Below are 27,185 nucleotides of genomic sequence, written 5' to 3'. Positions count from 1 at the left end.
GAAACAAAAGATTCATGAATAAATCATATGCTATATTAAATATAATCATATTTCAAAATGCAGTTGAAGGGAATTTATTGAAACAAATCACATCTTTGTGCCATTCTTCAGACTATTTGACTTGAATTATTTTGTAAATGGAATCCAGTTGTAGAGTCAATTAGCTATGAGTTTACTGATTTTAATAAACAAATTTATTTGATTAAATTTGCTCACCAAAAATAACTGGCTTTTTCTGCAAATGTTTATTAAAATATATAGGAAAGGCCTTTATTGTAACTAACAGTGCCCAAGTATAACAGGTGCCATGTTATAATAGTAATTATTTACAATATATTTTCCAATAAAAATGACAATACTCAGATTAAACACAGAAAACATAACATTTTCAATACTTGATATTTCCATTAATTCTTCATGTTCTGCAACTGGAAGATAATTCCACATGTTTAGTTTTCTATTTATTCCAGAAGATCTGTGTTGAAATTTTTTTTTGCCATTAGAAACTGTGATTCTCTATGGGACCTTTTCAGCTTTGCACGCCGATTTTGGAACCAGATCTAAAATTAAGGGAAGATAAAAACAGACCTCAGAAATGTTATTATTAACATTTTCATTGCTACAAGTAATAACTAAGTCTGAAAATTTACCTGGATTCTGTCCTCCTCTAGGTTCAATTTTTGAGCTAAGTCTTCTCTGATATCAATGCCAGGATAGCAGTTTACTCTAAAGACATTTTCTAACACTTCAATCTAAGAATAAGGAAATAGTTATTTAAAATGTTGATCTTTGGTCTCTCATCATAAAATAGACTTTAATTTGTATAGCAAAATAATTGCATTCAAATCTTGGGCAATTAATCTGTAAGCTTTTTTTTTAATGACTATCCAGAAACTGTTAAAGGGGAGAGAGAGAGAGAGAGAGACGGTCTATTGTTTCATTAATAAGGCTTCTAAACTGAGATCCCAAAGTGGATGGGCTTTTTGCCCAACAGGGCATCAGTTAAAGCCTTTGTATTAAGATTATTGGCTGAAAAAACTTCCCACCTGGTTTTGAGTAAAAGCAGTTCTGGGTCTTCGGCCTCTATACCAACTCAACTCTCTTTTCAAAGAAAGTCTCTCTGAGGGTGCAAAGTAATCTTCGTATTTCCAAACACTTTCTTCCGGGACTGAGTGATCCACAGTTTGAGGTAATGAGATCCCACTGGGAAGAGTTGGGACATGTAGACATAGGTTAACTTCTTTCCCTAAAACGAGAAAAAAGAAATAACATTTTAGGTGTCCATTTCTATATTCTACAAAGTTGTATATAAGAAGTAACTTCAGAAACTTGTCTCTAACTTTCCTAGTAGAATTCTTCTGGGTTTCACAGGAGACCAAAATCCAAAAAGCAAACAAAAATGAGAGTCCTGTCTTGCTGATAGAGAACACATTCTGGCCTCTGAATGTCATTTATTCTTCAGTGAGAAGATTTAGAATATATGATATGGCAAATAAACCCAGAGCTCTTCTGAAGTAAATGAAGGCTCCTGGCATTTCTCATGGGTGCACTTCATACCTACTTGGATCTAAGGCCAATGTTCTTTTTATTTCCCATAACACTCAGATGGAGGCATTAAAAGTGCTAGATATTTCAATTATGTACTTGGATGAAAGTAAAGTTTTTCTGTAAGTCTATGTAATATGAAAAAAGAAAAAAGGCCAAATTAAACACTGTAAACAAATTAACAAAGAAATTAAAAAATTAAGTTGTGGCGTACCTGAAGAGCCGCAGGTGTCCGCCCAGGGCCTGTGGGGTTTCGTGGATGGAACACAGTCTTTCTTCTGGTCCAGTCCTAAGATACTCTCAATTGAAAAGGGACAGGGTGAGGGTTTGCTTTCCCCAAGCCGAGCACCTTCCTGAAGACTAGGAGACATCCTTGCGTGGGCTGCACAGAGCAACAGCTCCAAGCCTCCCAGGCTGGCTCTGCCCCACGTGTCCGGGGCTGGACCTTCCTGCAGTTCACCTTATTGCTCCGCAGACAAGGGGGCTGGATTTAGAACGTCACTAATTAAAATCCCGTTTCAGAAAGTTTTAGCATGTCAATGCACACTGGCCCAGCCAGCAGCTCCAGGAGTTAATTGTTTATTTGTTTGCAAGTAATTAGCAACTAATGGCTACACCACGGGGGCCACCTACAGGGACAAAAAGTGTTATCTCTCCTAAACAGAACACAGACTTAACTTTCTCAAAAGAAATGATGCACACAGACTAGCACTCCTCTTTTATTTGAAATCATCAATGTATAAAATCATGCTTTTTATTCTGAAGTTTATACTTTCATGGACTCCAGTTACCTAAACATACAGGCAAGACAGAAGAGCAGTCAAGTAATAAATAATCTAATTTAAGTGAATTTTCTTCCAAAGAAATTGGAAAAATAATAATCTCTTAATGCTATTACAGTAATTCTGATGAAAATGCCCGTTTTTCACATGCATATGTAATAGTGACTGTTGTCAATGAAAACACAATAGTATTTGGAGTGCAGCATACTGGAAAAGGTTGGCAATGTTATTAACACTGAGTGTAATTTTCTTCCAAGTGCCTGGATTAACTAACAAGGAACAGTTGCACCAAGTATTTTAAATAATTAATGAGTTAATCCTCTTCTCTCATCTTTTCTTTTAAATGAGAGAGATACAAGTTAATATGAAGATTCACATATAACTACCTCCAAGCAACTTAAAAGTATGCCTATTCAAACTAAAGGAAGAATTTCTCTCCCATCAGTTGTTTCAAAGAAAAATGCATAATTGATCTTTTAAAGAAAAATTTCTGTTGATATTTTGAGAGACTGGATGGTTCTCATGAGGACAAGAAGACTTGTGAAAAATAACCAAGAACAAAATATTTTCATTTCATTATCCTAAGAAAATGTGAAATTAAAAGAGAAATATAGCTGCTAAACGAGACGCTTCTGAAGTGACCACTTCTCACCAAAGTTGTAACACTTTTAGTTCTTGTACTCTCTTGCTCCTCTTCTTTTAATACCTTCCTGATGATAAATTTAAGTGCTCAGTTTTATACAGCATTCAGACAACTACTGGGCTTTCCTTGTGGGAAGAAGAAAAGAAGTGTGTGCTCAAGGAGGAAACAGCCTCTACAGAATGGAACGGAACTTTATCAGATTTTGCCTTGTCGTGATGTCACTTCCTATCACGATGTCATAAATACTAAGCTAAATTCCTCTTTATGTGAGCTCCAATGTGAACAAAGAATTCACACAGAAAACGAAACATGCACACAAGATGGAGTTATAAATATATAAGCAAAGCCATTCTGACAATAAATAAACTAGTAAACATATATCCTCATGGAGGTTTTGCCTACAGTGTCTTGGAAGGTAAACAGTCAATGGTGGGGGCTCCCCTACTCTGGAGCGACCTGGAGAAAGAGATTGATTCACGACCTTCCAGATTCTTTCCTTTCCTTTGAAACATTCATTCACTGATTCATCCCACAAATGGAAGAACATCTACTGCGTACCTAAAAAACCGAATAGGATCCTTGCCTTCATGTGCCCATGAAGCTCGTGGTGGTGGCAGAGGTGGGGGGCAGTGAGACAGCCCACAAACAATGACTGTAAATATTAATAAATAAATAATCTTGTACATTAACCATGATGAGGAGGGAAAAAGGAGAAAGATGAGCCAGGAAAGCTGGCTCCTCAGTAAGGGAGGTAGAAGGCGGCCTGACTGAGACCTTCGACCCCATAGACCAGGGCCCTAGAGGCAGTCCCCAATTTCTGCTTTATCAACACAGACACTGCAATATTTTTATTTATCCTGAGTTGATTTTATGTGGACTTAATACCATTTTACATCTGGATGAGTATGTATGAAAATAAAAGATAGCAAAGAGTTTCTTTAAAAATGTGGAGGCAATGTTTTCTCATATATCGACTCAACAGACTTTTACAGAGCACTTAACATGTGTCAGACACCATTCTAGGATTAGGAATGAACAAAAGCAAGGTCATTTCAGAGAGCGATAAACTCACTGAAAGGAATAAACAAAGTGGTGGTGATGAAACATACAGGGGTGGAGGTGGGGTGCGAAGAGGGTCTTTAAGTATTGATGGTCAGGGAGGCCTCTCTCAGGAGGTGACATTTTAGCTGAGGGTAAGAGAATGCTAGCATGCCAAGATTTTGAGAAAGAGCATTCCAGTCAGAAGGAACAGCAAGTACAAAGGTCTTGCAGCTGAAAGGTATTGGAATATTTGAGGAGGAAAAGGGCAGTTAGCCAGAGAGCGGTGAGTGGTACCAGATGCTAGTGTTTGGAGAGCCAGGCCTGGCTGGATAATGGATGCCTTTATGAAGACCTATAAAGACCGTGGTAAGGAGTTCAAGTGCAAAGCGAACCCAGGGCAGGGTTTTAAGCTGGGACTAATATGACAGTCTGAGTTGTTTTTACTCACAACATTTCTGACACCCAATGTATATGGGCTTTTCCACACCAAGCGATTCTCCAGTTCTCTGTAGACATCAACAGGGTATCCAAAATTCAATTCTGACCCCAACTACCCCACGGGTTAAGGGCTCAGTCCACCAAGACTATAGTTACCACTTGCAAGTCCCAGGTTGCCACTTGTACTTCTGACTAACCAACTGTAAATTCAGAGTTCCCCTTCACAGGTTCAATTATTTGCTAGAACTCACACAATTCAAGAAGGCATGCTGTTTACATTTACTAGAAAAGATACAATTCAGGAACAGATGGAAGAGATGTGTAGGGCAAGGTGTGGGGAAGGGGCACAGAGGTTCCATGCCCTCTCTGGGCACCACCTTCCCAGCACTTCAATGTGTTTGCCAACCTGGAAGCTCTCAGAATCCTGATCTTTTTGTAGTGGGTTTTTTATGGAGTTTCATTACATACACAAGATTGATTAATCATCAGCTATTGGTGACCCTCCCCTGAGGCTGGCAGGTGGGGCTGAAAGTTATAAGCCTCTAATCTAGGTTTGGTCTTTCCTGTAACCAGCCCACATCTTGAAGCTATTGAGAAGCCCACCAAGAGTCATGTCATTAGAATAAAAGATGTTCCTATCACTCTTATTACTCAGGAAATTCTAAGAAATTTAGTAGCTGTGTGCCTGGAACCAGGGACAGAGACCAGATATATTTCTCTTTATAGCACAGATAGGATTTACAGTTTTAAAATCCCATCCTGGCTGCTACATAGAAAGAGACTGAAGAGTGATGAGTGCAACCAGTGAAATCGAAGATCACCTGAGAGTTGTTTATTCACTACATTCTTACTGAGCATATACTAATGCAAGGCATTGTTCTAGGTATGATGAGAAGAGAGATAACTGTCCAGGGGCAAGAGATGATGGCTAACAGTGGATCTGGGAAGTGGTACAATTCTTTAGGAGGTTGTGGGAGATGAAGTAATTGGATAATTAGTTTCAATTCTTTCATCCCCACAATATATTATATAGCTATCCCCTTGCTGTGGCCTCATCGTGGATACAGTGTACTTTCCACCCCTCAGCTTTGGGCTTGTCCATGTGACTTGCTTCAGTCAACGGCAACACACTAGAAGCCTGAAATATGACTGGTTTGCCCTCCTGAGCTTCTGACATCACTGTGTGGTCATCCGTGGGGCAGTTGCTGCCTCTCAGCCTAAGCCCTAGAATGAACACACGTGAAGGAGACCCCACCCCATCCTGCAGCTTGCCATTAAGCAGGCAAAGCCCAGGCAAACTCAGCCAAACACCAACTGACCTGCAGTTTCATGGGTGAGAAAAATAAATATTCATTGTTTATTAAGCTACTCAGATTTCTGAGGTCATTTGACATACAGCATTGTGGAGGGAACAGCTCCTTCATGTGGGAACAGAAAAACACATCTTGCTGGTGGATTAGGAGAAATGAAGGAAAGAGAGGCATTAAGGATGACTGTTTTTTTGGCTTGAGCAAATACAGTGTCATTTATTGGGGTGTGGAAGCCTGGACTAGGGGAGGAAAGGTTTGGGGAGAAATGAAGAGTTTCAGTTTGGATTGCAAGTGGGCTACTGGATTTCTGAGTTTGAGCTCAGGGTTGAATCTCTAAGTCTGTGCATCACTAGCACAAATCATATGTATTAAAACCATTAAAAGCCAGAGGTTTGTATGAGATCACCCAGTGAATGACCCTAGACACAAGAAGGATCTTAAGACCAAGTCTGAGATATTTCAATATTTAGAAATTGGAAAAGATGTGCTGGAAAAAGAACTAGAGAAGGAAACAGGTAGTAAGCCAAGGGAAAAATGTGGAGAAATGATAATCAACCCAAGAGAGGAAACAGGATCAAGGAGAAAGATGGCTACAACAATATCTAAGTGGTCTCACTGCATCCATCCTTGATCCCTTATGGTTTTCTATCAACACAGCAGCCAGCGAGAGGGATTATTTAAAAACATATCCGTTCATGTCACAACTCTGCTCAAAAAATGGCTTCCCATCTCAGTAAAAGTCAGTCTTTTTAGTGTTATATACAGTGTCACATGATCTGCCAGCTCCCCTTCCCGATCTGATCTTATCTTTCATCACATCTCCCATGCTGACTTTGTTCTGGCTACATGAGACCTCTCCTCTTCCTGAAAACACAGGTACAGTTCTGCCTCAGGCCTGTACACTGGCTGTTTTCACTCCCTAGAATGTTCTTCCCTCACATATTCTCACAGTTTACTTACTCTGTTACCTCCTTCAAGTATTTCCTTAAATACAATTTTTTCCAATGAGGCTTACTCTTTCAGTCCCTTAAAAAATTTCAGGAGTCTTGATGCCCTCTCTCCTCCCTTTTGTCTTATTGTATGTTCATCTTGTTTCCTGTTTATTGCCTGTTTCTTTAGAATTTTTGTTTGTTCTAGTATCCACAACAGTGCTCAGCTAAAACTAGATGAAATAATAAATGAATGATCAGCTGTGTCAATGCTAAGAGGCTGGGTAAAAAGAAGACAGAAATGTATCCACAGATTTGTTAACAAGGGAGTTACTGTCAACTTTGGCAAGCTGGAAGGGTAGAGAAAAAAAGCCAAATTTGAAGTAAACTGGAGAATGAATGAGATATTTCTGTTATAGCAATACGCTGGGCCATATTCCTTGAAAGACTCTTCCACTACAAAACAATTAGATCTTGTATAAAATATATCTTCAAGTGCAATGCTGAGGTCTGAACACGTAAGGGAAATTTTGTTTCCTCACCACACGAAACAGTAAAAACACAACAACCAAGAATTGAACTCAGAACTGGGAGCAGTGATCAGCAGACAAATGATAAATAAGAGGTCACCCACAAGAGCAAAAATCCTTAGCATCACTGAAACCAGGATTCTAACCCTCAGGCTAGTAGTAGGTAGGAGAGTTGAACAGAAGATTCTCACTTGAGGTCACTTTAATATTCAGTTCAGTTCAGTTCAGTTCAGTCGCTCAGTCGTGTCCGACTCTTTGCGACCCCATGAATCGAAGCACGCCAGGCCTCCCTGTCCATCACCAACTCCCGGAGTTCACCCAGACTCATGGCCATCGAGTCAGTGATGCCATCCAGCCATCTCATCCTCTGTCGTCCCCTTCTCCTCCTGCCCCCAAACCCTCCCAGCATCAGAATCTTTTCCAATGAGTCAACTCTTCGCATGAGGTGGCCAAAGTACTGGAGTTTCAGCTTTAGCATCATTCCTTCCAAAGAAATCCCAAGGCCAATCTCCTTCAGAATGGACTGGTTGGATCTCCTTGCAGTCCAAGGGACTCTCAAGAGTCTTCTCCAACACCATAGTTCAAAAGCATCAGTTCTTCGGCACTCAGCCTTCTTCACAGTCCAACTCTCACATCCATACATGACCACAGGAAAAACCATAGCCTTGACTAGATGGACCTTTGTTGGCAAAGTAATGTCTCTGCTTTTCAATGTGCTATCTAGGTTGGACATAACTTTCCTTCCAAGGAGTAAGCGTCTTTTAATTTCATGGCTGCCATTTCAGTCACCATCTGCAGTGATTTTGGAGCCCCCAAAAATAAAGTCTGACACTGTTTCCACTGTTTCCCCATCTATTTCCCATGAAGTGATGGGACCAGATGCCATGATCTTCGTTTTCTGAATGTTGAGCTTTAAGCCAACTTTTTCACTCCCCATTTTCACTTTAATATTGGTTCCCGGCAAAAGCAGACCAAACGCTCTCTGGGAGAAAGCCTCCCTAATTTAGGTCACAAAATTCCCACAGATTAAAACTAAGCAAATATAATCTCACAATCAAAGAGAAGCAAGCACATGTGAGCAGCCACCATGATAGGTATAGAGTCCAACATGGAGAGGAATTGAAGTTTCCTGTCAACAGTCAACATCAACTTGCCAGCTATGTGAATATGCCACTTGGCAAGTGGATCTTTCAGCTCCATTCAAGCCTTCAGATGACTAAAGCCCCAAATGACATCTGACCACAATCTTAATGGAAACTACAAGACAGGACTGGGTATCCAAGTCACTCCTGAATTCCTGACATAAAGAAACAGTGAGAGGTATTAAATGAACACTACTGTTTTAAACCACCAAGTTTTGGGTGATTTACGCAGCACTAGATAATTTATCTAAAAAGCTCCATCATAAAAAACTGAGAAAGGGGAACCTGTAGGGAGACAAGAACAAAAGACAGAACACAAATTACCAATATTAGGAATAAAGAGGTAATACCACTACAGAGAATACAGACATTAAAAAAAAAAAAGAATATAATGAACAACTTTATACCAGTAAATTCAGTAGCTTACATGAAATAGGCAAGAATCTTTAAAAACTATATGATTACAAAAACTGAAACAACATGAAATAGAAAATATGACTAGCTACATATCTATTAAAGAAACAGAACTGGTTATCAAATTCTTTCCCACAGAGAAAACTTCAGGCCAAGATAACTTCACTGGTGAAGTTTATCAAACATTTAAAGAAAATCTTACACAAATACCAATCTTAAACAAACTCTTTCAGAAAATGGAAGAGGAAGGACCCTTCTAAATCTGTTTTATGAGGTCTGAATAACCCTGATAACAAAAAAATTTGTTTTTAATTACAGACAAATATCTCTCATGAACACTGACACAAAAACTTTAAAATATTAGCAAACTGAAGGTTGACACATATAAAAAGGATAATACACGATGGCTAATTAATGGCCACTATAACATCTTTCCCAATGATTTCAAAATATAAACATCAAAATATACCAATCAACCAAGAAAAGGGTTGTGAAACCTTCCATATAATCAATCCTCGATATCTTTCAACATTTATTTTGAAATAAGAAATAAAAGCCTGACACACTGACATTGAAGAGAAGAGATTATAGGAATTGTAAAATTGGAAGTCTGTATTTTAGACATCTGTATGTACAAGATGAAGTAAAAATGAGATGTTTATGTTTTATTTTGCTCTAGTAACTTGTGAATCAACTCAGGCTTTGCTAACATTTTCTAATTATGTATTTCAACTAAACCTCAAATCATTAACTACCAGGAAAAATGCCCAATGTCTTAGATGTTTTGGCAGAGTTTTCAAAAAACCAGTCATAGCACAATAAGAAAGAAAATCAGCCTGTGAGTATAATAAGAAAGAAAACCAGGCTGTGAGGATAAGAAAGAAATGCAATAAGCAAAGCTTCATGACGTTAGCCTCTTACTTATGCGTAAGAATAACACTGTTCTATTTGAGACCCTCAGAATTTTTAAATACGTTTTCTAAAATATATAGAAGACTTTAGATTTTACTGTTAACACCTTCAGTATCTCCTAGAAAAATGCCAAAGTAGACATTCAATTAATATTTCTTAAATGAATAAATAAATGGACGGATGGATAGATGAGACTAGGAGGAGGAGACATTTGTAAATACACGTAAATGTTGTGCGTTTGCTCTTGTTGCCATTGCTTCTTAATGTGTAAAAGTATTCCCAGTTTTCTATGAACTACTTATATATCACTCCAGGGTAATCCACAGATTAGACATTATGACATTCTGTAACTATAATTCAATAAAAGTGAGATGGGGGATTCCTTATTTTAAATTGGGGTTTAAGAGTTGGACTATAAAGAAAGCTGAGCGCCAAAGAATTGATGCTTTTGAACTGTGGTGTTGGAGAAGACTCTTGAGAGTCCCTTGGACTGCAAGGAGATCCAACCAGTCCATCCTAAAGGAGATCAGTCCTGGGTGTTCATTGGAAGGACTGATGTTGAAGCTGAAACTCCAATACTTTGGCCACCTGATGTGAAGAGCTAACTCATTTGAAAAGACCTGATGCTGGGAAAGATTGAGGGCAGGAGGAGAAGGGGATGACAGAGGATGAAATGCTTCAATGGCATCACCATCTCAATGGAGATGAGTTTGAGTAGACTCCAGGAGTTAGTGATGGACAGGGAGGCCTGGTGTGCTGTGGTTCATGGGGTCACAAAGAGTCAGACATGACTGAGCAACTGAACTGAACTAATAGAGGTGTTTTACAATGTTCTGTTAGTTTTTGTAGTACAGAGAAGTGAGTCAGCTGTATGTATGCATATATCCCCTCCCTCCTGAACCTCCTTCCCATCCCTCCCATCACAGAACACCAAGATGAGCTCCCTGTGCTGTACAATAGGCTCCCACTAGCTACCTGTGGGGGATTCATTTAAAATCTGAGCTTACAATTTTAAAATCCTGAGGCACAGTTCATGTCTGTGATACTCTGTCATTCCTAAGGCCATTAGCCTTTGCTATTACTTGAAACATATGGTATAATCCTCAGTGGTTACAAGGTTGAAGAATAAGCTTTAGTCGCTTAATCGTGTCCTACTCTTTGCGACGCCATGGACTGTAGCCTGCCAGGCTCCTCTGTCCATGGGATCCTCCAGGCAAGAATACTTGAGTGTGTTGCCCCTCCCTTCTCCAGAGGATCTTCCTGACCCAGGGATCGAACTCGGGTCTCCTGCATTGCAGGTGGACTCTTTACCATCTGAGCCACCAGGGAGTTGGGATTATTTCACACATACTTTTGTCTCTCCTGGCAACCATCTCAGTACTCATCAAACATAAGATATTAAATAAAGATTTGTAGAAAAGTTCACTCTATTTATATTTAGAAAACATTTTAGGCTTTTCTCAATCTCAAAAGATTATAGTTTCATATTTGTACATTTTCAAACCAGTCAAAATTGTTTTCTGTACAGTGCCTCTTGTATATATCAAGTTCTTGGTTTTAAAAATTTGATATAAAATTATCTAAAACACTGATGCCTTTTGATTTTAAAAAATTCATTTAATATTTACTATGGTACATGAGTAAAATGATAGTTTCCTTCAATTCTACCCCATTTTTACTGTCCAACCCACTGGCATCCACTATTAACACTTTAGTGCTCCTTCCTATCTTTTTAGAATGCCTTGACATAAATAGGTAGCTGCACACACATGCTTTTATCCACAGGGAGCCAGACACACGTACTGTTCTGCAATGTGGTTTCCCTACATTGACATGGCATAAGCACATACAGCTCCATCCCATGCTTCAATAGCTGCCTGATGCTACAGTAAGCGGAAGAATCACAATTTACTGAACTACTCTCTTGATAACAGCACTTGGGTGTCTCCAATTTTTTAAACTCTAACAAACAATGAATACCTTCTTAGCACATATGCAGGAGTATTTCCATGAAAAAGTTTCTTTGAAGAATATATTATTTTTTTGTCACCCAAAAATAAACCAGAATTTATTATGAAGAAAAAAATAATATGCTTTTTGTAAATTCTGCCATATTTCATTCCAAGAAATCTTTACCAATGAACGCTCCCACCCAGTATAGCCCGTCTTTATGTCCTCCCCAGACTGACATTGAGGACAAGAAAATTCAGGGCTAGGTTAAATTAGACTCAGGATTTCCCTAGACTCAGTAATCAAAAATAAAATAGTTCAGGATTTAAGGCTTCCAGGGGCTCAGGCCTACACGTTAGTGTTACTTAATCTAATCATTGTAGATTAAATTAGAGTTGTCAGTTAACTTGAGAACCTGATTGTCAGTTATAACATTGTTTCTGGAGGATAAATGCCATGGTTTTCTTATCAACTTAAAAACAAACTTTTAAGTCAGAACAAACATTTATTAAACTCCAGCATGTACAGGGATGTACTAAGTAACCAGGAAATGAAATGATTTCTGCCCTCAAGAAACTCATGATTAAGAAGGTAGTAATTAATATTAATTTTGTTAGGTGTCATGATGTGATTATGGTTACATTTACTGAAAGTCCCTCTAAAAGATTCTACTTAAATATTTATAGGTGAAATTTCAGAATGTCTGGGTTTTAGTTTAAAATACTTCAGAAGGGCTTTGCTCGTGGTCCAGGGCTTAAGAGTTTACCTTGCAATGCAGGGGACACTGGTTCGATCCTTGGTCTGGGACAATCGCACATGCCATAGAGCAACTAAGCCCATGTGCCAACTGCTGAAGCCTGCACACCTAGAGCCTGTGCTCTGTCTGCAACAAGAGAAGTCACCACAATGAGAAACCTGTCCACCACAAGGAAGAATAGCCCCCACTCGCCCCAACTGGAGAACGCCCACGCATAGCAATGAAGACCCAGCACAGCCAAAAATAACTAAATAAAATTATTAAATAAATAAAATACTTCAGGAAAACAAGAAAGAAAAGAAAGATAATTGAAGCAAGTATTGTAAAATGTTGGTAAGTGCTGAATTGGGAGTGATGGGTATATGTAGATTCATTGTCTCTAATGAATAAAAATATAATATCGTGGGTTCATTATTCTCTCTACTTTTGTAAATATAAGTAGCATAATTCTCTTATTCTTCTAGGAACACCAATAAATAAATACAAAATTTTAAAGATGTGTGCACAAGAGGTTGTGCATGGGAGCAAACAGGGGCCCAAATCAGCTTGAGTGAAACTGAACAGGACTGATGAGTTGTAAGAGCCCAACCCTGGTGTCACACTACCCGGGTCCAAATTCCAGCACTGACTCTTTTCAACTATGTGACCTTGGCTGTGTAACTTAGCCTCTCTGTGCCTCAGTTTCCTCTATAATTAAATGGGGATAATTGAGGATCAAGTGAGATTAATACTTGCAAAGCCCTTGAAATAATCCCTGACACATAGTAAATGTTACATAAATTATTTGCTATCATTTATTACCATTATCAATGTTACTAGAAGGCTTTTCAGATATGTCTTTAGGTAGAGATGTTTCAAGAAAACGTCAGAGAAAAGCAACATAATGAAGGCCAATTAGGTGTAGTTATAGGGATATGTGTGTGTGTCTGTGTGTGTGTCTGTTTGTTGAGGGGAGTAAGAGGGAGAAAGTGACTGTGATTGCCACATTTCTAGTTTCTGTGACCAAACAGATGGTATCAGCTGCCTGCCAATGTAGGAGACCCAAGAAATGGGGGTTTAATCTCTAGGTCAGGAAGATCCCCTGGAGAAGGGAATGGCAACTCCAGGATTCTTACCCAGAGAATCCCATGGATAGAGGAGCCTGGCAGGCCAGAGTCCATGGGATCGCAAAAAGTTGGACACAACTGAAGTGACTTAGCATGCACTCACACATCATTAACAGAAGGAGTAGAGGTGAAAGAGAGTTTACCACTTGAAAATTGTGTTTCTAATCATATAAACAAGTGACAAAGTATTTAGCAAACTGAATTACCTCAGAATGAAAATATAGTTCCCCAGACTGAGAAGGTAAAAAACTAATGAAAATTGGCAGCATACAATTTAAATAATACAGGTTCTAAAAATACTGTAGGAGAATTTATCTGGATTTGTAAACATTATTGTTATACAGTTCACACATATAACCTAAACAAATGAGCTCATTTTAGTACTAGAAGATAACTGGAAATAACATTTCCACCATCTAGCAACTCAGATATTAGTGGAATTGACTTAAAGTAAATATATTATTTCTAAATGGTTATAATTTAAAAAGGCAGCTGTCATTTCAGCAGTGTTTTCAGTACTTCTTCAGTTAGGATTTGTTTCATGTTTCCTTGTGATTTCTGAGGGGATGACACAGAACTGATGCTGTATTCTCATTATTTCCTAACAGGTAGCATATAATTTTAGTCTCATTATTGGTGATTTCAACTTTCAGCATTTGATTAAGATGGTGTCTGCCAGGTTTTCCCACTAGAAAGTTACTCTTTCCCCCTTTATAATGTAGTGGGTTTTTTTGGTGAGGTTATTTTTAAGCCTATGCAAATACTTTGCAACAAATGTTTTTATTCATTTATTTATATCAATATGAACTCATGGTTTTCTATTTTATTTAAGGAGTTATAATCTCATTACTTACTGTGATGCTGAAATTTCCCCTGATTTGGCTAATGGAAGCCCCCTTCAAGCTGACTTGTGTTCTTTCCACACATCATTTTTTGATGTGGACCATTTCTAAAGTCTTTGTTGAATCTGCTACAACGTTACTTCCGCTTTATGTTTTGGTTTTTTGGCTGTGAGGCATGTGGGATCTCCCTGACCAGGGACTGAATCCACATCCACTGCATTGGAAGGGGAAGTCTTAACCACTGGACTGTCAGAGAAGTCCCTTGACAAATCATTTTTGAGCACTTTCTACCTCCTAGCATAAAGTGTCTCAGGTATATCTTATTCTTTTCTTGCTCCAGACCTAGAGTCAGCCATTTCTCTGACCAGTCCTATTTCTTTTTAATGAACAATAGTGTTTGGAAGCCAAGATATAGACTCAGATGTGCATCCACTGTTATTGGGGCATCTCTCTCAAAGGCTTTCTCAATGAAAAAGGTAGGAAATAAATGCAGGTATGTGACATATACACACTTTATATCCCATACATGTATTGAAACCTGTGAGTTCACATGTGCTGTGCTTAGTCACTCAGCTGTGTCCGACTCTTTACGACCCCATGGACTATAGCCAGCCAGGCTCCTCTGTCCATGGGGATTCTCCAGACAAGAATGCTGGAGTGGGTTGCCATGCCCTCCTCCAGGGAATCTTCCAACCCAGGGTTCAAATCCAGATCTCTCTCACTGCAGGCATATTCTTTACCGTCTGAGCCACCAGGGAAGCCATGCTGCTGCTGCTGCTGCTGCTGCTGCTAAACTGCTTCAGTTGTGTCCGACCCTGTGCGACCCCATAGATGGCAGCCCACCAGGCTCCCCTATCCCTGGGATTCTCTAGGCAAGAATATTGGAGTGGGTTACCATTTCCTTCTCCAATGCATGAAAGTGAAAAGTCGAAGTCCCTCAGTCGTGTCCAACTCTTAGCAACCATGGATACCTCTAATTCTAATCTAGCACTGCTGCTGCTGCTGCTAAGTTGCTTCAGTCGTGTCCAACTCTGTGCGACCGCATAGACGGCAGCCCACCAGGCTCCTCTGTCCATGGGATTCTCCAGGCAAGAACACTGGAGTGGGTTGCCATTTCCTCCTCCAATGCATGAAAGTGAAAAGTCAAAGTGAAGTCGCTCAGTCGTGTCCGACTCCTAGCGACCCCGTGGACTGCAGCCTACCAGGCTCCTCTGTCCATGGGATTTTCCAGGCAAGAGTACTGCAGTGGGGTGCCATTGCTAGCACTAGAGGGCGCATTATAACTTTCCCCCTTTCCATACAGTATTTGTAATTCCCTTCTCTGACAATGAGAATCCTGGCTTTTTTTTTATCCTTGATATATTTACCTATTGCATGTATCCCCCTATGTAACCCAACTGCCACTGCTACCATCCCTTCCCCACAGAGATGCAGCCAGCTCTCAACATGCACAAAAGCCCTCACCATGCTTGAACACCAAAACAGCCCTCTCAGGTATCCTCACCCCATGTTTGCTCCAACATCCTATTGCCTGGGGGTTGTCTCTCCACCAAAATGCCATTTTTGCCCATCTTTTGCCCTGACGCCCTGAACAGGCTCTGGCACTGCACACCAGGGCGCTCCTTTGTGGGAATGCCCTACCCCACTTGCTGGACTCCAACACCTCATTCTGGGCCCCTGTGTCTCACCACCCTGCATAAATTCCTACTTTATTTGGTTCCACCTAACGGCTTTAAGGGCTTTCCTAAAGCCCCTAAAGTGGTAAAGAATCTGCCTGCCAATGCAGGAGACATAGGAGACACAGGATCGATCCCCGGGTTGGGAAGATCCCCTGGAGGAGGAAATGCCAATCCCCTCCAGTATTCTTGCCTGGACAATCCCATGGACAGAGGAGCCTGGTGGGCTACAGACCATGGGGTCACAAAGAGCTGGATGTGACTGGGCAACTGGGCATGCACACAATGGCTTTAGGGCTGAATTATTTAGAAAGGGAAGAGGAAAAACCATACACTTGTTTTTACATGAACTCACTGTCTTCTGTTATTAAGACATTATTTTTGCCCCTATATTATTTTGATCATGACTTAGCTAAATCACTCATATAATTTTTCCTTTAAATCAGTATATTTCATAAAGTACTGAGTTTACTTAAGACAATGTTAATTTGTGCATAATTTATGATATCTCATATCAGTAGTTTAGCTTCTCTAATATTTGTTTCAAATCATAACCTCAATTAAAAGTGTTTTTATCCAAAATTAGGGTAGAAGTCAAAATCCTCACTTAGGCCATTAGGCTTCACATGATGTTATCTTCTCTTCCTCCTCCCCAACAGATTCCTCCACCCTGGCTCGCCCCTTTCCTGCCACTCTGATCTCTATGCAATCCTTCAAATAGAAAGGCCACTCCTGCCTTAGGGCATAGGGCCTCTACCCTGGCTGTTTCTCTTCCTGAAACACTTTTTCCTCAGATGTACTCATTGCTCACTCCAGTGACTCCTTCACATTTTTGTTCAGATGTCACCTTTTCAATGAACTCCACTCTGACAAGCTTATTTAAAATTGCAACTGCTCTTCACCTCATTTTCCCTGTTTTCCATAGCACTCCCCACTTTCTAATATACTTTATTTCTTATACTGCATATTATGTTTATATTTCATTGTCTTTCTTCCTACCATTGCCACTAAACTGTAGCTCCACAAGGGCAGAAATTTTTAACATTTTGTTCATTCAGATCAGATCAGTCACTCAGTCGTGTCCGACTCTTTGCGACCCCATGAATCGCAGCAAGCCAGGCCTCCCTGTCCATTACCAACTCCCGGAGTTCACCCAGACTCATGTCCATCGAGTCAGTGATGCCATCCAGCCATCTCTTCCTCTGTTGTCCCCTCCTCCTCCTGCCCCCAATCCCTCCCAGCATCAGAGTCTTTTCCAATGAGTCAACTCTTCGCGTGAGGTGGCCAAAGTACTGGAGTTTCAGCTTTAGCATCATTCCTTCCAAAGAAATCCCAGGGCTCCTGAGGCAGCTTAAAATCCCAAAACTAAATTTAGGGCACCATCTAGTGTTTTTGGAAGGACGTGCTGATTTACTGTGAGACTAAATTACACTGGTGGTGGTTTAGTCGCTAAGTCGCGTCTGACTCTTGTGACCCCACGGTCAGTAGCCCGCCAGGCTCCTCTGTCCATGGGATTCTCCAGGCAAGAGTACTGGAGTGGGTTGCCATTTCCTTCTCCAGGGGATCTTCCCAACTCAGGAATCGAACCCAGATCCCCTGCATTGCAGACAGATTCTTTACCAACTGATCTATGAACAGTACTGGTATACTCAATTCTCAGTAACTCTTTTTACTGCCCTCTGTAGTACTATAAAAAGTTAAAAAACAAAAAGTAAAATGATTTCAATACTTTACCAGTCATGGGACTTATTGGCTTCTCTAACAGCAATCTCTTTTCCAATGACTTGCCTATTGCTCCCGAGAACTTCTGGGGAGTAGTAATGTCATGTAGGTCTATGTCTTTTAAGCTTTGGGAATCTCCCCTCTCCCCACTGCCAAAAAACAAAGACCAAAAAACAAAGTAACAGCCTTTGCTGGCTTTGTACCTAAACCGTTTCTCCCGAATAACACAATATATATTAATATATTTTTTTTTTGGCTGCAAAAGTCTCTAAATCAAAGTGGTAAAACACTAGCAAGGATAATGGTTATATTATTTAAAATACTATCCAAATTATCTACAACAATGAGGACAGTCTTCTGATTTAGAAAATAATGATTTCTTTAGTTATGATAAAGAGGGGGAAATGAAGAAAATGAAAGCTGCTTTAAAAGCATTAAAACATTTAAAATGAAAAGAATACTTAGCTTATTTTTACTGAAAAATTATTGTGCCCAGCACTATCCTGAAAACTCATTAAACATCTTCCGGACTCTACCATGTAGGTTCTCTACATTCAGTTCAGTTCAGTTCAGTCGCTCAGTCGTGTCCGACTCTTTGCGACCCCGTGAATCGCAGCACGCCAGGCCTCCCTGTCCATCACCAACTCCCAGAGTTCACTCAGACTCACGTCCATCAAGTCAGTGATGCCATCCAGCCATCTCATCCTCTGTCGTCCCCTTCTCCTCCTGCCCCCAATCCCTCCTAGCATCAGAGTCTTTTCCAATGAGTCAACTCTTCACATAAGGTGGCCAAAGTACTGGAGTTTCAGCTTTAGCATCATTCCCTCCAAAGAAATCCCAGGGCTGATCTCCTTCCGAATGGACTGGTTGGATCTCCTTGCAGTCCAAGGGACTCTCAAGAGTCTTCTCCAACACCACAGTTCAAAAGCATCAGTTCTTCGGTGCTCAGCTTTCTTCACAGTCCAACTCTCACATCCATACATGACCACAGGAAAAACCATAGCCTTGACTAGACGGACCTTTGTTGGCAAAGTAATGTCTCTGCTTTTCAATATGCTATCTAGGTTGGTCATAACTTTCCTTCCAAGGAGTAAGCGTCTTTTAATTTCATGGCTGCAGTCACCATCTGCAGTGATTTTGGAGCCCAAAAAAATAAAGTGTGACACTGTTTCCACTGTTTCCCCATCTATTTCCCATGAAGTGATGGGACCAGATGCCATGATCTTCGTTTTCTGAATGTTGAGCTTTAAGCCAACTTTTTCACTCTCCACTTTTACTTTCATCAAGAGGCTCTTTAGTTCCTCTTCACTTTCTGCCAAGGGTGGTATCATCTGCATATCTGAGGTTATTGATATTTTTCCCGGCAATCTTGATTCCAGCTTGTGCTTCTTCCAATCCAGCGTTTCTCATGATGTACTCCGCATGTAAGTTAAATAAGCAGGGTGACGATATACAGCCTTGACGTACTCCTTTTCCTATTTGGAACCAGTCTGTTGCTCCATGTCCAGTTCTATCTGTTGCTTCCTGACCTGCATACAGGTTTCTCAAGAGGCAGGTCAGGTGGTCTGATATTCCCATCTCTTTCAGAATTTTCCACTGTGTATTGTGATCCACACAGTCAAAGGCTTTGGCATAGTCAATAAAGCAGAAATAGATGTTTCTCTGGAACTCTCTTGCTTTTTCCATGATCCAGCAGATGTTGGCAATTTGATCTCTGGTTCCTCTGCCTTTTCGAAAACCAGCTTGAACATCTGGAAGTTCACAGTTCACATATTGCTGAAGGCTGGCTTGGAGAATTTTGAGCATTACTTTACTAGCGTGTGAGATGAGTGCAATTGTGCAGTAGTTTGAGCATTCTTTGGCACTGCCTTTCTTTGGGATTGGAACGAAAACTGACCTTTTCCAGTCCTGTGGCCACTGCTGAATTTTCCAAATTTGCTGGCATATTGAGTGCAGCACTTTCACAGCATCATCTTTCAGGATTTGGAATAGCTCACCTGGAATTCCATCACCTCCACTAGCTTTGTTCATAGTGATGCTTTCTAAGGCCCACTTGACTTCACATTCCAGGATGTCTGGCTCTAGGTCAGTGATCACACCATTGTGATTATCTGGGTCGTGAAGATCTTTTTTGTACAGTTCTGTGTATTCTTGCCACCTCTTCTTAATATCTTCTGCTCGATAAAGGACATTTATCTACATTAAGCCCCACTTTTTAGATGAAAAAATGGAGACACAGAGAAATTAAGAAACTTTCCTAAAGTCACAAAACTAGTAAAGACTGAAGCTAAGATTCCAAGTCAGCTAGGTTGGCTCCACAGTCCATGTCCATGAGCTCATGCTCATGTTTTTATTCACCTCCCCAAAGAAACAGGAATAATGCTGCTTGGTTTCAAGGTTCTCAGATTGGTCAAAAAAATTGGTTTACAATGTCCTCATCTTCCAAAAATGAATCAAGGTGACCATAAAAGAAACAGCCATATACAATTATCCTAGAAATAAAGTTTCATTCTTTTCAGAGTCAAGAAGCAGAAGCTATAGAATTTGCCTTTTTAAGGATTTATGCTTTAGCCATATATATACAATCTAAGGATGCTGTGGCAAACAGCAAAAACAACAATAGTATTAATATTAAGATAGGCCAGAGGGTGGCTTGCACTGGCACAATGAAGAATCTGATAGTCCTGGTTGCCCACCTACCTCTTTTTGCAACACATCCTCAGAACATTTTATTCTACTCCCAACTGCCCAAAGCTTTTCCCACCTCTACCACTGGTTCAAATGTTTTAGAGTAGATGGAAGTGACTCAGGATCCCCAGTTACCAATTAATATACTCTTGAATTTTGTTCAACTCAGTTAGACGTAAGAAAAAAACCTGGATTATCTGTTAAAGTGAGCCTCATTAAGGAGTGATTTATTAGGTAACATCTAGAATTATTTGAAGTATACATTATGCTCTTGAAAGGAGTATGAATTACACCAAAATTTGAGATTGATGGAGTCTTTCAGGGGATATTTTTAAGAAGTAGGATTCCCAAGCTCTCTAGATGATTCTGGAAATGGTGCCCCTCTCACCACCTTCAGCTGGAACTAAAGACTCTTTCCTAAATGTTTACTTGACTCTTTAATAGTCTAAAATACACAGTTATTTGGGTAAGGGAAATGGTTATCTTCCATTCTGCAGAGAGATTTTCAACATGCAGTTTGAGGATGAGCTGCTTTGGACTCACCTGCAAGATTCCCAGCTCTACCTCTGACCAATGGCATCAGACTCTTCTGATGGGTTGAAGATAGTATAATCTGTATTCTAACAACCTCCCCCAGATGACTTTTATGTGTGCATAAGTTTGGTCACCACTAACCTAGGGGGATCATTTAAAAAAATAAAACACCAGTGTCATTTTGGTTATTGGATCCTTTCCTATAATACCACAGACCAGAACTTCAAGAAGTATCATGTAAAAACCTAATTATAATAATTTTCAGAGACTAATAATTAACAAATCTACTTAACAAACTGTACACCTTTTTGTTGTAAATTATATGTGTGAAACATCTCAGTGAATTCTTTGGTGGATGTCATTTAATCCTGCCTCACCTTCCATAAAATTAACTAGCTGGCCAAAGTTTTTTTTTTACTGTGCTACCCACACGTGAGTCTCTAGGAACCCCTGAGGCATACTCTGAACAAGCCTCATTTCCTCTATAAAAGAAATCGAGTTTGATCAACTGTACAGAACTTAGGCTGATTAAACTTATACTAGCTATCAAAGGAAACTGCAATCTTGCAACTTTAGGCGTGTTTTACAATAGGAAATACAATTATTTTTCTGGATGAGCAGACTGAACAGTAGCTTAAAGCTACAGAATCCAAGTAGAAAGCCTTTTAAGAATCTTTCTAGTTTTATAATTTGACTGAACTGCCTCTCCACACAACTGAATAGTCAACTTGTTTTTGTTTGTTTTTTAATCAGTTGAACCCAGGAAGAATTCCTTGCCCCTCTCTGATAATAGCCTCTTGAGAACCCTTTACAAAAATACAGTTTAGAAGCATGGAACATACAAAAAAAGAAACCATTTAACTTGATGATAATACCCTACCCAGGTAATTCAGATACCTAAGATAATTTTTCATTGGAATTATTTAGTTTGGCCAAGTTAACAGGCCAAACTTCAGTTACACCATATAATTACTCTTCTTTCTTACACTTTGTTTTCATTTGTCACTTACTCCTGATTCTTACCAATTGTCACCAACTTTCTTTTCCTTCACTTACAATCTAATCACAGTTCAACCAAGAATGTCACTTACTGTGAAAGTCTTCTTAATTCAGAGTCAGGTTGCATGCCATTGTGCTGACAGAGTAGACAAGAAATGTCCAAGGCCAGAGTTGTGTTGCTGAGATCTGTACCATGCCGATGCCGGGTACATTCAAGCAGCTGGCAACCAGTAACACTGTAGGAACTGATTCCAAACTACCTTTCAGAAACTAAAGATCTCATATACAGGGTGACTCGCTGATAAACAATTTAAGGGGAGAGCTCTTACTGAAAGTTATTGAAAGCTATGAATAATCCCGTGAAACTACATTGCAAGTCTACTTGGGAAAACTTTTAAAATTTGATTTTTCCTTTAAGAGATCTTGGGAAAATCTAGTATTTTAGTTTAAAGTAAGTAACTTCCATTCCAGTTATTGTATTTGGATTTGTTCCACCGTACCTGGATTCATTCCAATTTATCTGTGGAACTGGGCAACTAATAGTCTTTATTCGGCATTTCTTACATTTCTTGAATGAAAATGGGATGGACTAGTGGGATTACTGGCTAGGTATTTAGAAGACACTAGTAATTCTGCCATTTTCTCTGTATAAAGATTCTTCCATGAAGAATCTGGACACAAAGATGGACAAAAGAGACAGGAGTTCTAATCCAGATCAAATTCTAGAAGTAGAGCTCACTTTCTCTTATTAAAAAAAAGTTAGATGCTGAAGAAGCTATTTAAATATTCTTCCAAAACTTTAACAGAAATGCTAATCAGTTACTAACATAATAAATCAGTGTACCCTGACTTTAAAAAGATATTTTCACTTATGATTAATAAGAAATACGGAAGTGTGAATTGTGGCATGTCAGTCTCTCAAGGACAGCTAAGAACTGATGAATTGGCAGCAAAGTCGGGTTTTTTAATGAATATATTGATACCTAAATGCTTAGAAAAAAATCTTTTCGAGTCTACTATCCACGAATTTACCAGAAAGCCAAGTTAACAACACAACTAATCTCGCAGACATCTGAGTTAGCCAGCACCATTTTGCTGGAGAGGGGAGACTGGACGCTGCGGGCAGTTGGGAAGGTTATAATCTGAGGAAACTAAAGGCGCCTGCAGAGAGGCCTCTTTCGTGGTCTCTGACGAAAAATGTTGAGGGAGAAGTAAAACCGGCCCAATTTCCCCAGAACGGTCCTCACTCGAAGCTCTGGTTCCAGGAGACGCACGCTTTGCTGAGGTAAGACGGTCCCCTACGATTTATAGCCAACCGCTCGCGAAGGGTAGGTGTTGAGGTGCGCAAAGAAGGCCCCCTTAGACGCCTTCGCCTTCGCCTTCTCCAAGTCCCTACCTCTCAGCGGAGCCGGGGGCAGCGAAGGAACCTCCGGGACAGCCCCGCTGCGCTGACGGGCGTCGTCGTGAGCCAATGAGCGCGCAGAGAGGCGGAGCAGGCAGGCCGGCGGGGCGGGATTTCCCGCGCCGGCCGCTCGGCGCCCGGCGAGGGCGGCGGAGCCAGCGAGAGAGGGCGGGTCGGGGTCAGCTGCTGCAGGCGGGCGGGTGCGGGGAGCTGTGGGCGGCCGCCTCGTCTCTTGCCGCCGCCCTCCGTTTGCCACGATGCCGGGGATCGACAAGCTGCCCATCGAGGAGACGCTGGAGGACAGCCCACAGGTTAGGCGGCGGGAGGCGAGGGAAGGAGCGGGGCTGGCCGACTCCAGGCCTGGCGCCGCCGCGGCCGCAGGTGCCCGCCCTGGCCCAGGTGGGCGCCGCCCCCCAGTATCCCTGCCTGTCGCGGGCGGCGCCCGGAGCTGCCGAGGCCGGGCCGCCCTCCCGAGGCCCGCGTGGGCCTGCGTCGCTGGGCCGAGAGCCGCGCTCGGGGTCTGGGAGTCGGAGGGCGGCGACCGAACCGCCGCCGCCGTGGCTGATGGGCCCGGCGGTCGTTACGCGCGCGGGGCTCCCTTGTATTTGACAAAAGATGCTTTTTAATTGCCGTGATGTGAGGTGATAAATCCAGATCCTGGAATTTTCTTTTCGAAAACCTCTTCGGAGGAAATGCAGGAGGAGAAAAGACCCTGTAGACTTAATGATTTCTGATCAAGCTAGGGAAGGAAATGGACAATTTGGGGGGAGAGGGGGAATACTGAAAGTCTGTCGGTTAGCCCGTGCGGAAATCCCTCGGCGAAGTCCGTCACTGATCCTGGAGCCTCCCGGCCGAGTGTCGTGACCCTGAGTGCAGTCGCTGTCACTCGGGCCGTGCATGCCGAGAGGTGGACGGCGCCTTTGCGGCTCCACGACTGCTGCGCCCGGGTTGCAGACTTGGCTCTAGAAAACTCATCAAAATAAAAGCCCCTTGTTTTGTGCATTGGGGATGATGCTGGTGTGGTTGCTCTAGCTTAAGATAGTCTCTTCCTTAAGAAAGGAAGACGTAACAGGGACTTATGTTTTCAGTACTGAAGAATGAAATCAGCTATGTTAAAAAAAAACATGCTGGTAGGGGCTGGAACTTGGGCTGAGAAACTTCATCCCTGGGCCTGTCTTCTTACACAATAAGGGATTCGAGACAATGTTGCTGTTGGGCTACCACTTAGAATGAAGACAGTTGTCTGAAATGTTCATTTAGAACTACAGTTGCACATATTTCATGTGTCCTAATGGTTTAATATGACTCCAGAAGAACAGGAGGGAGAGGCTAGATCCCACTTTCCTGTATGACTTGTCTGCCATGGATATGGTGCCAGTTTTGACTGCCAAGTTGGAGTTGGGCTCTGATTGTAGAATTGATTGGGCTTTTTTTCACGCTGAAAGTTATCTTCACAGGCCTGATCCCTTCTGGTAATGTACTCTTATCAGCCTATACTGACACAAAGAGAGACCGACTTCTTGGCTTATTTTGACTGCCAGAATAATAGCCAGTTCAAATATTTAATGACTTCTGTAGTATAAAGTTATAAGCTACATTTGTTTCAGATGTTTAGCAAAAATTTTGTGGAATGTATTGGTCAGGTACAGTTAGTCATTTTACTTTTTTATAAGACTCAACAGCCTGCCTTACCTTTTTTCTCTTACCTAGCCTGGCTTTTATAGCTGCTCATAAAGACTGCTCAGAATGGGTTACACAGTGCCCTTAGCCATGACTTATGAGGAGGGTATAATCTGTTAATTTATCTAATTTCTTGAGTTTTTCACACAGTAAGTTTACAACTTGAGCATTAGTTTTTTGTATTTTCTGTTTTTTACAAGCATGTGCCATATTAGTATTAATTTTTAATGAAATAGCCACATTGATAGTCTTTCAATTTCTAGAAGTAATAAATCTGAACTAGTTAATATTTATTTGGGAAAGTTAATTGGGACAACTGGGATTTAGAAAGGGAAAACATAGGGAAGCAATTCTAGGGGAAAACTTGTGGCAAGAATGAAAGCCCTGGATTTGGGATTTAGGATATAAGGGTTTTAGTCTTTACTGCCAGTTGGTACCTTCTACTTTATGGCAAGTCACTTAACTCTCTGAATTTCAGCTGTTATAGATAGTGAAAGTTTTAATCTTTGTACTTGATTATAAAAATAATAGTTGTTTGCTTCAGAAAAATTAAAGGTACAGAAAGCACAGAGTTACCTGTCCAGCACTCGGGAGCAAACTCTGTTAATAGTTTGCTTTCTTTTTTGTAGGTTTTTTTCCTTTCTCTTACACCTTTTAATGTGATTGAGATTATATTGTGCATAATGATTTTTATTTGGCTTTAACTACACATGATAACTTAAGTATCTTCACACATTATTACATACTGAATAAACAACTCAAAGGTTGCGTGTTTCCTTCACTGACTTAATATGGTTGTCCTATTGTTGGACTTTTGTAGTTTTATATAGAAAGCTGAGATTAATGCTTTGGGACATAAATTTTTGTTCTTATCTGGACTGTTTATCTAGCATCAGTTCAGGTCAGTCGCTCAGTCATGTCCAACTCTTTGCGACCCCATGAACCACAGCACACCAGGCCTCCCTGCCCATCGCCAACTCCCAGAGTTTACTCAAATTCATGTCTATTGAGTCAGTAATGCCATCCAACCATCTCATTTTATGTCATCTCCTTCTCCTCCCGCCTTCAGTCTTTCCCAGCATCAGGATCTTTTCAAGTGAGGCAGCTCTCCACATCAGGTGGCCAAAGCATTAGAGTTTCAGCTTCAGCATCAGTCCTTCCAATGAACACCCAGGACTGATCTCCTTTAGGATGGACTGGTTGGCTCTCCTTGCAGTCCAAGGGACTCTCAAGAGTCTTCTCCAACACCACAGTTCAAAAGCATCAATTCTTCGGTGCTCAGTAAAGTCCAACTCTCACATCCATACCTGACTACTGGAAAAACCATAGCCTTGACTAGACGAAACTTTGTTTGCAAAGTAATGTCTCTGCTTTTTAAAATGCTGTTTAGGTTGGTCATAACTTTCCATCCAAGGAGTAAGCGTCTTAATTTCATGGCTGCAGTCACCATCTGCAGTGATTTTGGAGCCCAGAAAAATAAAGTTTTCCACTGTTTCCCCATCTATTTCCCATGAAGTGATGGGACCAGATGCCATGATCTTCGTTTTCTGAATGTTGAGCTTTAAGCCAACTTTTTCACTCTCCTCTTTCACTTTCATCAAGAGGCTCTTTCTTGAAGTTCTTCTTCACTTTCTGCCATAAGGGTGGTGTCATCTGCATATCTGAGGTTATTGATATTTCTCCCAACAATCTTGATTCCAGCTTGTGCTTCCTCCAGCCCAGTGTTTCTCTTGATGTACTCTGCAGATAAGTTAAATAAGCGGGGTGACAATATACAGCCTTGACGTACTCCTTTCCCAATTTGGAACCAGTCTGTTGTTCCATGTCCAGTTCTAACTTGCTTCCTAACCTGTATGCAGGTTTCTCAAGAGGCAGGTCAGGTGGTCTGGTATTCCTATCTCTTTCAGAATTTTCCACAATTTATTGTGATCCATACAGTCAAAGGCTTTGGCATAGTCAGTAAAGCAGAAGCAGATGTTTTTCTGGAACTCTCTTGCTTTTTCGATGATCCAGTGGATGTTGGCAATTTGATCTCTGGTTCCTCTGCCTTTTCTAAATCCAGTTTGAACATCTGGAAGTTCACAGTTCATGTACTGTTGAAGCCTGGCTTGGAGAATTTTGAGCATTACTTTGGTAGTGTGTG

The 27,185-nt window shown here is 40.8% G+C and overlaps 3 protein-coding genes across 3 annotated transcripts in view; 1 reads left to right on the top strand and 2 right to left on the bottom strand.

Annotated features, from left to right (window-relative positions):
• Nucleotides 1-226: 226 nt before the first annotated feature.
• HESX1 (HESX homeobox 1) lies at nt 227-2,973 on the bottom strand. Its single transcript, XM_019985061.2, has 4 exons — nt 1,760-2,973; nt 1,047-1,246; nt 651-752; nt 227-560 (listed from the first exon to the last, which is right to left on the bottom strand). The coding sequence occupies exons 1-4, from the start codon at nt 1,914-1,916 to the stop codon at nt 462-464; spliced, it is 558 nt and encodes a 185-aa protein (XP_019840620.1). The 5' UTR covers nt 1,917-2,973; the 3' UTR covers nt 227-461.
• ASB14 (ankyrin repeat and SOCS box containing 14) overlaps nt 227-27,185 on the bottom strand; it is a 74,541-nt gene continuing 47,582 nt past the window's right edge. Inside the window, exons 17-20 of the mRNA XM_070777199.1 lie at nt 12,403-12,519; nt 1,760-1,834; nt 1,047-1,246; nt 227-560 (exon numbers count right to left, since the gene is read on the bottom strand). The gene's annotated coding sequence lies outside the window, so the exon portion shown is untranslated. The remainder of the gene's footprint in view (nt 561-1,046; nt 1,247-1,759; nt 1,835-12,402; nt 12,520-27,185) is intronic.
• Nucleotides 23,515-27,185, top strand: part of APPL1 (adaptor protein, phosphotyrosine interacting with PH domain and leucine zipper 1) — a 34,443-nt gene continuing 30,772 nt past the window's right edge. Inside the window, exon 1 of the mRNA XM_019984212.2 lies at nt 23,515-23,673. Within this exon, the coding sequence (XP_019839771.2) occupies nt 23,620-23,673 (54 nt within the window). The 5' untranslated portion in view covers nt 23,515-23,619. The remainder of the gene's footprint in view (nt 23,674-27,185) is intronic.

The sequence above is a fragment of the Bos indicus genome, chromosome 22 (assembly GCF_029378745.1).
Source record: "Bos indicus isolate NIAB-ARS_2022 breed Sahiwal x Tharparkar chromosome 22, NIAB-ARS_B.indTharparkar_mat_pri_1.0, whole genome shotgun sequence".
NCBI classification, from domain to species: domain Eukaryota; kingdom Metazoa; phylum Chordata; class Mammalia; order Artiodactyla; family Bovidae; genus Bos; species Bos indicus.
This window is presented reverse-complemented; position numbering and strand designations above follow the sequence as displayed.